This window comes from Dendropsophus ebraccatus, chromosome 10 (assembly GCF_027789765.1).
Source record: "Dendropsophus ebraccatus isolate aDenEbr1 chromosome 10, aDenEbr1.pat, whole genome shotgun sequence".
NCBI classification, from domain to species: Eukaryota; Metazoa; Chordata; class Amphibia; order Anura; family Hylidae; genus Dendropsophus; species Dendropsophus ebraccatus.
In genome coordinates this window covers 63,331,987-63,346,799 of record NC_091463.1, presented here as the reverse complement: position 1 = coordinate 63,346,799, position 14,813 = coordinate 63,331,987, and the positions used below count along the sequence as shown (strand labels likewise).

Genomic DNA, 14,813 nt, shown 5'->3' with positions numbered 1-14,813 from the left:
TGGCAGAACCCTACTGGGTGACTTTTTGCAATCAATGTTTACCACCTCACCAACGCCGTCAAGGCAGGCCAGCATTATGACACACAGAGACCGCCTTAAGACCATGGTCCATGACTATCTGCGCCTCAACATCAATGTTTTTGGACTTGGTCTTGACCCATTATTTTTCTCCAATAGACTTTAATGGGACTCGATATTTGTTTGAATATCGAATATCAAATTATCAAATATGTCACTATTCCATCTGTAGCAGTATTTTATCCCCCTCCCCCCCCCCCCCCTTACATTCTTAAAGCCAAATTTCAGGCTATAAGTTGTTCCATGTTTCCAGTTTACTCTTCTGGTTGATAATTACAGTTTCTCTTACTACATATAGTAGGTGAACCCAAGGACAGATTTGGGACTGTTTGAGGAAGAACTATGTTTTTCTGATCCTGAGTAAACCCTTAAAGCTTCCCATGGTAGTGGCTGCAGATTATTCTTCAAGTTTAAAACATTGTACATCAAGTGTTTAACCCCTAGATGACCATGGACGTACAGTTACGCCATGGAAGTCTTTCTCCAGACGACCCTGGGCGTAACTGTACTTCCAGGGTGTTTCTCCTGCTATGAAGCGCGCTCCGGAGCAAAGCGCGCTTCATAGAAGGTGGGGGCACCTCAACGTTAATGACAGGCTGCAGCGATCGCATGGCAGCGTCATTAACTCCTTAAACGCTGTGATCACTAATACACTATCCCAAAGCCCCTCCCCCAATAAAAGTTTAAATCACCCTCCTTTCCCATTATATAATTAAAACATATAAAAACAAATAAATAAATCAACATATAATATACCGTAGCGTCCGTAATTGTCCGATCTATTAAAATATAACAAGCGTCATTGCAAACGGTGAACGGCGTATACGAAAAGAGGGGGAAAAGTGTGCAGATTACCGATTTAATGTTACATTATATTTTTTAAAAAATTAATAAAAAGTGATCAAAACATCCACAAGTATGGTATAAATAAAAACTAGAGATCATGGTGGAAAAAAAGACACCCCATACAGCCCCATAGGTGAAAAAATAAAACCGTAATAAGCATCACAATAGGCCCATTTCATTAATAATTATTCGCCCAAAAAAAGAATTTAATAAAAAAAAATAAAGCAAGAAAGCTCTTACAGCAGCACAAACCTATGTAGGTGAGGTGGGTGCCCGTCTCTCCACCCTGGTCCAAGGTGGTAAAAAAAATCCAGCAATCAAGGAGAAAACAGCACGTCCAGAGATGAAGATGATAAAAATTTTGTTTTAATGACACACCAGTACACGACGTTTCGGCAACATAAGCCTTTCTGAAGCAGTGATACAATACAATGCGAGCTAAGTAGTAATTTTATACACAAGTAAAGTGAATATCAATCAAATAATTAGTGTCACATAATCATAACAAAAATCCAAATCCAATACAAATGTAGAATCATAACACATAAATACTCAACTGAGTAAAGTGAACAAAAATGCATACAATACATAAGGTTGATCATAACACAAAAGGGATCAACGAACGTTTAGTGTACACACAGTGTTAATGAGACACCAATCAAACAAGTTTTCTAAATGGCCAGAATGATTAGTAAACATATAGAGGAATGTACATACATCATCATACTAGGTGACGGGATACAGGTCCAGAACGCCGAATGTGGGAGTCGCTCCGGCACAGCGTCCAGCCGAATAACGGACCCAACCTGCATCACATAACCTGGAGGGTGGGCCGGCAGCCATATCATGTGGCCATAGCCTACATCACATGATCGGAGCAGCCGAACCCGTAAGTGCGCATGCGCATTAGCCGGACGGAGCTGACTCCACACCAGGCCCTACTGAGCCCTAAGTAGCCATATAAAAAAAAAATATAAAAATATATACGGTATATACCATTAGACAATTAGAGAATCTGTGTAAAACTGCATATGGTTGTGTTCGGACTGACCTATAGAATAATGGTATCTTGTAACTTTTACCATATAGTTCATTACATAGACACAGGAACCTCCAAAAGTTACCATATTGCATTCTTTTTTACGATTTTACCTATTTATATCTTCATAAATAATAATTTTGGGATTCAGTCATACATGTTATGGTAGAATGAAACACACCATTACAAAGTACAACTATTCCTGTAAAAAACATTTCCTTACATGGCCCTGTAGATAGAAAACGGAAAAAGCTATAGCTCTTAGAAGAAGAGGAAAAAATGAAAACACTAAGATCAAAATTTGCGCAGTCCACTGGGTCATTTTGGGCCTGGTCCTCAAAGGGTTAAAGGGGTATAAATATATACAAATGTAGCCAGGGTTAAAATGATCCCTGACACAACAATTGTGTCACAGAGCTATGTTAAGTCAATTAGAACGTCATTGTTTAACGCACCATTGTGATCACATTAACACAGACTATATATATATATATATATATATATATATATATATATATATATATATAATCTTTAAAGGCCCAAATAACATGTTATTAGTAAAGTCTATTAAACTCTTGTTGGAACAACATATAGAAATTAACGAGAAGGTATACTGATTGTTTGTAAAATGTCTGCCTTGGCTGGCACCCAATGAATTTAACCTTGGTTGGTGGATGGCAATTCCCTTAGCATGTCATACATGGATGTCAAGCTGATCATGTTGGCACAGCAGCTGTGCCTACACAATTGCCAATAATAGTGTTGCTGTGATATATATCTACAATCTCAAACTAATTATGGCCAGTGGACTCACAGCAAGGATCAAACAATGAGCGACATGCTTAAGATGCAAGGTAAGCTCAAGACATTAGAGTATGCTTGGATTTGTGATATGCAATTTTCTTTCTTTAGTCAATGTCAGATATGTTCAGTTGCGCAAATCTGGCTGTGCAGTCAGTGGATACATTTCTAACAATTCTGCTTGATGTTAACCCTAAATGCATTGCAAAATTAACCTGATAGATTTTAAAACAATAGCAGGAACTTCTACTCTTTAGAAAGTAATGCTAGTAAACCTACTTTATAAAATTCCTGTCAGATGTTTTCCTCTATGCTGAACTCAGTTTAAATAAAACATGGCCAATTTTTTTTTGATACCGACAGAAAAATGTGTATAATTTTTTTTTTTAGTATCGTAGAAAAAAGATTTTTAAATGAAACTTTTTGGCTTTATAGAGTTTGTGAATAAAAGGAAAATGATGCAATTACAATCTGAGCAGCACCTTCAGATGACATATGGTTGAGGATGATTAGCAGTTTAACATAAGCTTATAAAAAAATTGAGCAATTTATGAAGAAAAAAAAAGATTCCCATTTCAATGCAAATTGTCTGCATGCTCCATTCTTACAACCTCTCCTCATAAACACTCTGAAAATATTCTCCTGTACAAACAGTAAAAACTCGAAAGCAAAGAAACTAAGAAACACGTCTTGAGACAAAAAAAATTGTATTTCTCCTAATTACGGAGTCTCGATAATCACATATTACATAGAAACAATGATCTCTATATAAGAATGTGTAAACTATACAGATGATGTATAGATATTTAGATCCAATGTAGTCACACACTGCTTACAAATGTCAGCAATTATAGGATACAGTCCTGCAGGCAAATGTAATTTCAACTTAATGCAAAACCAGTTTTATCATAGTCAGCCATATGTTCATCTTAAATTTTGTTTCTTTTACAAATAAAAAGACCATAGTAATAGGATAACCCTAATCCCCACCCAGGTGAATCTATCATCATGAAATTTATACCCGCTGAGGATAGGAACTTTTATTTAAATTGCTTTGGGCATGTTTTTTCTGCATCAGCGCTCACCCGCACTGCAAAATCTTTATGAGTCGGTTTTAAGTGAATGCAAAACATTTCATGAATTAGACTGTAGTGGTTTGTAAGTACTTTATGTAGTTTTCTAGTTTTAAATTATGTCTCATTTGGTGAATCTAATTAAAATTTGGTAAGCTATGGAACAGTGAATAACAGGGTTCCTTAACACTAATCTTCAAGGCCTCCCCACAGGTTGTATTTTCAGGATTTCTTTAGCATTTCATAGGTGATAAAATACTGGCCAGTGCCTCAGGCAGTACCATAGGTGTTTTTTGTGTGCACTGTCTGCAGATATTAACCTCTTGGGGGGAATAAATGATCACTGTAAAAAAAACAAAACTTTTGACATGTCACATGGTAGTGCATTTCACTCCCTTGATCATAGGAACCCATCTAGGCAGCTTTATTATAAGTCTAAAAAGCTGCTGGATTGAAATGATTGACAGCTACTATGCACTGCTCCCTGCTTATTCCCCTGATCAGCATAGTGCAGTGTACTATCCTGTCAGCCTGCCTTGCTAGAGGCACAGACGAGTAGGCACAAATGAATGGTATACATGGGGGCATTCATTTGGCCCCCTTAACTGCCATGAAAGGCATCAATCCCCATTAGGCTATGTTCACACAACATTATTTTCGAGTAAAGGATGGAAGCTGATTGCAATGGAATCAGCGTCCGTTCTTTACTGCAGGTGAGGCATTGCATTGAAATCCATGCAATACCGTCCGCTGTATGTACACATAGTTACTTTAACACCCTTTCTTTAGAACGGGCGTTAAAATAATGTACTTGCTTATTATTTCCGGGCGCTGTCCACCAAACAGTGTCCAGTGATAAAAGCTGTTCACACAATGTAAAGTTGGCCGGCGGACACACTTTACATTAAAGTGAATGGATAATCGATTTGCGGCACACCCGACGACGTCTGCAAGTCAATTTGTTAGGACTCGAGCTGTGCGTTCAGCACGACCTCCAGAGCAGTCAGGCTGCTTTTGATTTTTTTTTTTCTCTTCTCTGCTATTCCTGAATGTAGGAGTGTCAAATGCTGCACTCCCTCTGCAGATCAGCACTAGGTGTTTGTGATCTCAGTGATTTAACTGACAGCTAACTCTCCCAGTCAGATGTCAGTATCTGGGCTGGGCTGGGACTGACTATCACTTGCCACAAGTTCCTTGCCTGTGAAAGAGCCTAGTAACACTACTGTATCTTGATCTAGCATTCCTCTGACCTGTTTATCCTGTTTTTCTGACCTCTGGCTTTTGGACCTCGACTATTCTTTTGGACTCTGATTTTGTACCTGAGTATACAGAACGTTGCTGACTTGGACTACTGACTACCCCTTTATTGTTTGTATTAGTCTTGTCTTGTTTTGTGTGTCTCACTTTAGCGCAGGTGAGGGAACGCCGCCAAGTTGTCCACTGCCGCCTAGGGCAGAGTGTAGCAATCAGTTAGGGACAGCTGGGGCGGGTGTCATCGGCAGGGACTGCACTGTCTATTTGTCCTCCCAGTCCCTGTCCTAACACAATTTAAAAAAAAAAAGAGGTATCGGCTGCAGGAACATGCTGAATGCAGGCCGGCGTCCGTCATTAAACGTACTGTGAACATAGCCTTAAGGTAACTTCACATGTACCAGATCCGCAGCGGATTTCTCGCTGCAAGTTTGCAGCAAAAGCCGCTGCAGATCCTGGTAGTGTGAAGCTGAATGGGTCACATACATTTTCATTCCGCTGCCTGTATGTGACCCTGCCCCTTTAACCGCCCGCATCCTGCTGCCCGAAGCATTACCTGCTCACCGCCGCGACTGTGTGAAGCTCCCGACTCCCCTTTTTCCCCATCAGCCAATCAGTGCACGGCACGGTGGATATGTAACCCCCATAGACCTTCACAGTACATGGATTCGCAGTGGATCTGCTGCAAACTCGCAGTGTGAAATCCACTGCGGATCCGGTACGTGTGAAGACACCCTTAGAGTGATTGCATCAACACAGTGCTAGTGCCACAATTGCAATTTGACCACGCATGTAAGAGAATAAACTACAAGATTCTGGGGTGTCTTTTCTCCTCCTAGATCTCCAGGGGCCCTGCTGTTATGTAACAGTCAAGCTTCCATGATTTTCTGCGCAGGAGCCCAGTACCAGATTACTTTCACCCCACCAACAAAAGACTTATTGTGGTCATCAAGGAGGATGGGTATGCCTTAAGTACTGCATAATCACTTCTCTATAATGTAAGATTAGGGGAAATTTTACTAGCTGTGAACACAAAATATTTTACTGTGAACACAAAATTTTATGTTAATAGATATGTGCATTATTTCAATAGATAAACTGAGTAATCTTGTAATTTAACCCTAGAATGCGTGACATCAGAAATCTTCATATTAACGTGTTGGGGGCCTTTTAGGCCCCCATGCGAATCACATGGAAAAACACACTTATATAAAACTTCTACAAGTTTATTTTAAAACTGCTAAATAAAATATGACTAGTAAACAAAATTTTACTAATTTTTCACAAATAAAACCAAAAAAATTATTTTTTTCCAAATTTCTCACAAACATATGAAAAAACGCATAGAATTCTATACCAAACTAGCTGCAGCTACATTTCTATTATGTTTCTTTTCTATTCTATTAGTCTTCCAAACAATTTTAACAAGTTATTTTTTCGGAAGAATGTTCTTTGCAGACATTTTCCTTACAAATTGAACAAAATCTCTCAGTTTTCCTTTCTACGTTTCTTGGACACATGAAACAGCGCTTTCTTTTTCTTTTTCCTGGCCCTGGAATCATCTGAAACTGTACGCCACACCGTTTCATTGCTTCTTTAGTTTGCTTTATCAAGCCTTTCACGTCACTTCGCTGTATCATGTGAGGCATTACAAGCTCATGACAAAGGTCCTTCAAAAAAAGGCGTCTCCTGTCCTTCCTCCGTGCATGGAATTCTGGATGATTTTCTGTATAAATGATGAATGAATTCAGGGCTGCTACATCAAGCATATTTGAAAAAAGTACTACAGGTCATCGTTTTGTTTGCTTCTTGCATGAATATTCTCCCACCATCTCATCCATTTTGTCTACACCTCCTTTAGTTTTATTGTAATACAGGATGATTTCTGGCTTTAATTTTCTGTCATTGCTGTCAATACTGCAATTGTGATGCATGGTACTGAGTAAAATCACTGATTTCTCCTTCTTTGCTTTGTAAGATACCAAAGTCGCTTTGTTCTTGAATCCAAAGACACTCTCATAAAGTGCTCGCTGACGATTGTGTTTCAGTGCTTCTGGAATTTCTCGGCGGTTTGCCTTGATAGTACCAACAAGTGTAATATGTTTTTGAAGCAGAAAATTGCCTAGTTCAACATTGGTGAAATAATTGTCCATGGTAATGTTTCTACCTGAACTGAATATTGGAACAGCAAGAGTTTTGACAATTTCAGACCCCAGATCCTTCTGTGCTGGTGCACCAACCTCTTTGCCACAGTAGATTACGCCATTTATGCCATAATAACATGCCGAATCACACATCCAGAAGATTTTGATTCCATATTTGGCTGGCTTGCTGGGCATGTATTGTATGAACTTGCAGCGTCCTCTGAACGGTACAAGTTGCTCATCTACTGTAACATTAGCACTAGGATTGTAAAGTTTGGTGCAATTTTTGATAAATATGTTCCAAATATAACTGATAGGGGCTAATTTGTCTGTTTCAAACCTCAATGCACGTGTTCGCTTATCATCAAATCGAATATGTCTTCTAATTTCCTCATATCTGTCCACTGACATTGTCGCCTTATAGTGTGGATCAGAAAGTGGGTCCAGAAATAATTCTCGTATAGGAACATCATACGATTTTTGACTTCCTGCCAGCAGTAAAAGTCCAATGTATGCATAAAGTTCCTCTTTTGAGATATTTTTCCAGGACTTATTTTTTGCAGAAGCAATACGTCTTCCTTCTAGGTTTGAACATAAAAGGACCTCTTCTGCCATATTGTCAGAAAAAAAAGTACAGAATACGTCTTTAGGGGAAAAGTACCTGGGACTTCCCACGGCTCCTTGAGCCTGTCTCACAATATTATGGATTGCAGTACGTCCGACTAATGTAGGTTTACTGTCCCAAAAAATATTCGTTTTGGATGTTCTACTTATCACTTCTTGAGGATCCACTGTATTCACTTCTTCATCATCAGAAGAAGAAGAATCACTTGAGGATGTTTGATTCTCTGGTGGCAGGTACTCGTCATCGGACAAAGATAGTTCACGTTCATCATCACTTTGAAACATAATTGCTTCAATCTCTTGGTCAGTCAGATGCTTGGTGGAAGACTGCGCCATTGCTGACTAGATGTTAGCAAACTATGAAAAAAACAATGAACACAATCAAGATTGTCCACTCTTTGCTTGTGTGTGACACACTGTAAGGGTAATGTGCCCCCTCCCTCCTCTCACCCTCAGCAGCTCTTACCTTTTATACTTTATTTTAGGTGGTGTACAATTCTCTGGATGTCTTTAGCTCAATAGCTTTACCATTTGCAGGCTTCTTAGAATCAGAGAAACTGAAACTGAATCAGTCTTCCTCTCAACATCTTATCTTATCTCAGGTCCTTCACAATTAGCTCACAGTGTATACTGTCGTCATTACTCTATACACAGCTCATTACTGTATTCCGAAGGACCTGAGATGATGTCATGGCCTTACCACTCCCTCACAAAATCACATGACATCCTCATATGGCATTATCCACACCCTGGCCCCCCACCAGCATTACTGAGTACAAATAAAGTAACTTGAGACACAAACACTACTGAGAAAATGATAAAATATACATGGGGGCCTAAAAGGCCCCTAACACGTACAGATGTGGTTTTCACAAAAAAAGCATTGTTACACCGAAATGCCTATGAAAAAAATTATATGAACAACTGGATATTACCAAAAACGACATACTTGAGGATTACCTGGAGTTTCAAAATTCTAACTTAAGTAATTTTGCAGATAATAGCAAAAAAGTAAGCATGGGGGCCTAAAAGGCCCCCAATACGCATTCTAGGGTTAAAAGCATACAGATTACTCACATAATGACAACAACTTACAAGTCTCTAAATTCACTAAATGAGTAAGCCATATGGGTATTGTCTTAAATGGTCTTCCTATCTCTAACAGATTTCTTAATGTTACACCCTGTAACTAGAAGGTAATTAACCATGTTTGGGAAAGAATTTGATTGTCCTACTTACTACCAATTACTTAAAGTGTTCTTCTTATTACACATGCTACAAAATAAAAGTGCTGCACATAAACAAGAAATAAACATGAATTAGGAAAAGAACTACTTGTAGAAACTATAAATGTTTGTCTTTATCATTATGCATCATAAACCAGCTAAGGATAATGAACATCAAAATCCAATGTTGACAATGAAAAGTATACAGGAGACAGATCACTGATCTCAGGGAGACCAGCCAAAGATAACACTGTCGGCTAGCGCAGGACTAGACAGATATATCTCCGCAAAGGGCCCAACCAAGGGGTGGATACTGTAGGGAAACCGCCAGGTGGTTTCCCCGAGGGGAGCCACCCCTTGGCCAAGCCCTTCTGTCACGGCCGCGGCGGCGTCCCGTGTTCCGGGCCGCCGCCGCGACATCCTCCTGCCCCATGCAGCCGCCGGGGTCCTTGTGCAGGGACCCGGCGCTGCTGCTAGTTCGGCCCCTGGGGGCGCCTCACCTCTCCTCCGCTCCTGTCTCTCACTGTGCCGGCCGGCGCGCGGGTCCCCGCCTCCTAGGGCGCGCGCGCGCCGCTGTCTCAGATTTGAAGGGGCAGTGCGCTCCTAATTGGTCCACATGTCAATCACTCCCCTATAAGTTCCAGCCCTGCCCCACTACAGGTGTTGGAGCCTCTACATGCTTCCCATAGCTTTTGGCCCAGCCCCCTGTTGTTCCTGATTCCTATCCGCTACCTGGTCCCAAGTCCTTGTTCCTGATACCTATCCGCTACCTGGTCCCTAGTCCTTGTTCCTGGTTCCTGCTCCCCTGTCACTCCATTGCTCCTGTGTTCAGCCTGTCACCTGCGGTTACGTCTACAGACCTCTGCCAGCACCATCTCCTGCCTACTGCTCCTGCCACGCCTCGCCTGCCGTCGCTAGCAACCAAGCCAGGGGTAGCGACCTGGGGGTCGCCTGCCGCAGCAAGTCCATCCCACTGGCGGGCTCTGGTGAAAACCAGCGGCCTTTTAGACTCCGCTCACTGGTGAAGTTAGTGCCATCGCTGGTGACGGTCCAGTGGATCCACTACTCCAGGCATTACACCTTCCTGGAGGGATATCTGGCTATTCCTGTGTTTTGAGACTCTTAAATGAGGCTCCACGGACACTCTTTTCTTAATAAAGTATACAACACAGAATGTCTTACTGTGATCCCTGTGGGACCTGTGATTTGGTGTCATCCTGTCATGTTTTATATATATTAACAATATTTATACTGTTTTATGCTTTAAAAAAAATGTAAATTTATATATTGGCTACGTATGGCTAGGAGCAGGAGCGTTAAATTTTTTTCAGAAGAGGTGGCTAAACATAACAACATGCACGTATCTCCCCTGCTCCAGTTCAGGGGTCTGCTGCCCCAGGAAGTGGCTGGGGGGCCAGGAACCAGAGCTGGAAAAACAGACCTCTAACAAACAAATGCATATATATAGAAATCCAGGAATCTAGATGGCACTAGATGGGTGACAATACTTAGTGCAGGATACTAAGAATACATCATATTTTAGTGGCAGCAGTTAAAGGGGCATTATCATCCCAGCTAATATGGATATACTTGGAATAGTCGACAGGTTAAATATTTTTGTAAATACATTAATTTAGCAAACAAGTCTCCTTCTCCTGAGATGTTCTTCTTTCTCTCCCTGGCTCTTTCCTGGTCTGAGCGGGAACATGAGTTGTGACTTGCCAGGCCCGCTTAACCAGTCAGTGGCCGAGGAAGAACCCCTATATTGGTTGTTAAATGTAAGACTTCCCTCTAATACAAATTTTGAAAAGCTCAAAAGCTCTTCTGTCATTTTCTTATTTTATTGTAATTTAGTATAGAAAAACATCAATATTCATTTAGACATTGCATTTCATTCTCCCCTATATAAGTCAATGGGAGAAGAAATAGCATTTGTTGGGGAGGGGGACACTTAATGTTCATCTGCTGCGATTTTGCCAAGCTACAAAAGAACATAAAAACTGCAAGATGCCCTAAAAAACGCTAAATGCAAAAATGACTCTCACTTTACAACTGGCTGCTTCATTTATGTGCCAAAAAATACTATTAACATTTTTTTTTTAAAACGCCTAATCTGATTCCACCCTAATTCATTTTGCGAAGCTTTCAGTTAACAATGGCGTCCCTTTTGAGATTTGCTTAAGAGCCTTCGTATCTCCCAATAGCTATACACAATGCTTTTTGGTTTATGGAACATTACAAGATGCATTTTTATATAAATTCACCAAATATTCTGTTTATTATGCCTAATCAATGCAGTTTCCTCACTTTCTAGTGAAATATTCCAGGCATTTTGGAAAATTGTCAAAACGTGTTTTTATTTGGATTCTCTAACATAAAAATCAGCTGATATGTTTATCAGTCTTTTCTATGGCACTCGAAAAAAGTGTCTATTTTGCTCTTTGCTGCTATTATGTGCCATCAATCATCAGTATTGTTGGTGTCCTCTTTAGCGCTTCTCATTATACTAGATATATTACTACATAAAGTGAGAGCCGGAGTGGAATAGACTATGTTTATTGTCATACAGTACCTCAAGTAAATGCCATTCATAACTGTAAACAATGGCATAGAAGAAGAGCCTTTTGTGACAAGTGTGTGAGTGACAAAAGAACAAATTAGTGGAAAAGGAAAATCCCACTTGCTGCTTAAAAGAAAGTGTATGTAAATCGTTGAAGATGAAAGAATTTTTACTGTCATAGCTTCATTGACTCAATTGCTTTGCTTGAATGGATTTGTTATATCTTAAGTAATTAAAAAAGGAAATACATAAAAATACATAACTGTTATCACTGAAAAATGAATGGCTTAATGAAGATTCTAAGTCAATTGAAGCTTTGTACAAATGTAATTTCCACACCAGATGGGAATAGTCCCACTCGTGCCCCCGTGTTACAACATGGTCAGGAATGGAGGTTTCTTTCTCTATAATAATATACTGCATTACCGTATAATTAAGCTGCACAAATACAGAGTAGTGCCAATGCTTGGTTACCATAAAATAAGAAAGTAACAGTTTCTGAAATGTCAGAAACCACAAAAGGGGTAATGAGCCCCACCGTTAAGTAACTCTAATTTTTCAGCTCCACCATCTTGGAATTTTTCAGTCTATCACAATAAGAAGTTGTGTTTGTTTGTTTGTTTGTTTTTACATGCAGTCAGTTCCTACGCTGTAAAATCTACACTGTAGCCCTTAATTCTTTCACTCTTGGACCTGCAAGAAAATTCATAGTCTCCCACAGGAGCATTTTTACACTCTTGAAGAGAACCAGGTTCTCCAACTAAGCATATTATAATCACCTACTGATGTGGTGTAGACCTACTGTAAATTGGACTGTTACAGTTGTCCTGCTCTTCTGCCTTTTTTTAGTAACTGTTAGGCCATGTCCACACAACATAAGTTCAGTATTAATCACGGCCATCGTTGCCGATTTTCAACAACAGCCGTGATTAATACTAAACTTACATTGTGTTGCAGCTAGAGGGAATCCTGGCCGGAGTGTATACACACAGTATACACTCCATCCGGGATCGCTAGCGGCCCCGCAAAAAACTGACATGTCAGTTTTCTGCCGCCACTATTCATTGAATACCGACCACAGAGAACCTGTCATTTTAGACAATAAAGCATGCGGCTCCAGCCACACGCTCCATTGTGTGCAGCGGGGAATGGCCTTAAACTGCACAGTGCAGCCAGTGTCACCATTCTGTAAATCCCTATATGATACCTTTTGAAAGCCCAACCTAGAATAGAGCTATTTACAGGACACATTGCATCAGGGTGGCATAGGAAAGGGGCCAGAATGGTGATTAAGACACATTACAGGGTTATATACTGTAACTATGTAATGTATTTTAATTGCCGTAATTTTTCAATTTATTTTATTTTTTTGCCGGAGTTGTCCTTTAATGTCCTGTATAAACTATACAAAAGAAACAGCTTGGCAACTGTATTTGAATTTGCTGCCAAAAAATACAATACAGAACTCTTTTAACTTTGACATCATTTCCTGTAGCTGTATTCGTGTTGGAGTAAACAGAGGCCACCTACACACTATATGACAAAGAACAATCCCTTGGCAAGTGTTTAAAGTTGAATAATATAGGAGAAACATATTTTGACGCCCTGAAATCCTTTTTGGCAGTTACTGAATTCTGAATAATTTTAAGCACAATGTTTTGATCTTATGTCAATAACAAACCAAATGTAATTCTTAATTGCAGTGTTAGTAAAATTGATGGTAGTGTGACACACGCTATTTAGATTTTTTTAAAATAAAATATTAACTTAAATTATCAACTTAACATAACTTATTGTAGTCTGTTTATCGTATCCATTTAACCCCTTTCCGCATCAGAACGTAACTGTACATCCTGATGCAGGTGTGGGGGGGGGGGGGTTCAGAGAGGAGTCACGCAGCAGATATATAACATGTCAGTTTTACTCTGGTTTCCCAATATTCCTAATAGAAAAATGTAGTCTTCCATTGCAAAGTATAATAAGTGAAGCAAAAAATAAGGGCTCATCTGGGTCTGTAGAAAAAAACAAAAACAAAAAAACAAAAATTAGCCAGGTCCTGAAGGGGTAAATAGAAAAAAATGAAAAAACAGATACAAAGACAGATGCAACTGTGCGCATCCATTTGAAAAAAGACAAAAGGAGTCCACTTTTTCTTTTCAAAATGACGTGTTATTTTGAAGTCAAAGAAATTAAAGCCTCGCAATACACACAGTTTATTAAAAAATTAACATTGTTAGTGCGGATGTCAAAATATTGATCATGCCAATTATTAGCGGACATCTTTTGTAAACTATGAATGTTATTTTTTTAGTTGTTCAAAAACAGTTTTTCTTTTTCTCACCACCCTTTGATCATCTTTATTATTAAATTCAATACACTTTTCAATTAAACACAAACCCAAAGGGAAATCAGTCCACCTGAGCCAAAATACAGTACCAACAGATGTCATTGTACTGACAGGTTTCCAAAACGCGAAATGACTGACATAATTTTCAACTTAAAATGACAGAATTAAAAAAAAAAAAAAAAAACAGAAAGGAAAAATTTTCATGTGAACAGAGTTGTAGGGTGTCTAAAAATGTGGATACAGCCATAGGCTATAATAGTGTTATCACGAATTGTACTGGCTTCAGTATCAGTTTGTTTGTGATACCCCTAAAAAGTTGTGTAGTCCTTTTCATAATGTGATACTGTCTCAGCAGCTCCCCAATTCATTCCTTTATCTTTCAGTCCTTGACTAGACAATTAAATGTTTTTAAGTCTCATCTCTCTGGCAGACTAAAATAGGTTTTCTTCAAGAAACACCCTATATTTCCTTAAACTCATCTTTCCTTCTGTCCTGACCAACTTTTTTAGTCCCTGCCAATGGGATTCACTGAAACTTGATGCTGCCACCTCCATATGCCCCATTGTGGGAATGGTGTTTTGGGGATTATGGAAAGTGTTGGGTGTACACCACCATAGCATTTCTCCTGATAGAAAAAAAGTTAAAGGGGTTATGCAGCACTACAAAAACATGCCCACTTTGCTCAAGAGACAGACCCTCTCTTGTCTCCAGTTAAGGTGGGGTTTTGCATTTCAGTTCCATTGAAGTGAATAGAGCTTAAAGGACAACTCCCACACTAAGGAAAAAAAAACAAAAAACAATCAGAAACATAGCTTTTATACTTA

The 14,813-nt window shown here is 39.4% G+C and overlaps 1 protein-coding gene across 1 annotated transcript; it reads right to left on the bottom strand.

The window, feature by feature from the left end:
* Nucleotides 1-6,878: 6,878 nt before the first annotated feature.
* Nucleotides 6,879-8,192, bottom strand: LOC138766418 (piggyBac transposable element-derived protein 4-like). The gene has a single exon (XM_069944007.1). It carries the CDS (start codon nucleotides 8,190-8,192, stop codon nucleotides 6,879-6,881), a length of 1,314 nt encoding a protein of 437 aa, XP_069800108.1.
* Between the last annotated feature and the right edge of the window lie 6,621 nt (nucleotides 8,193-14,813).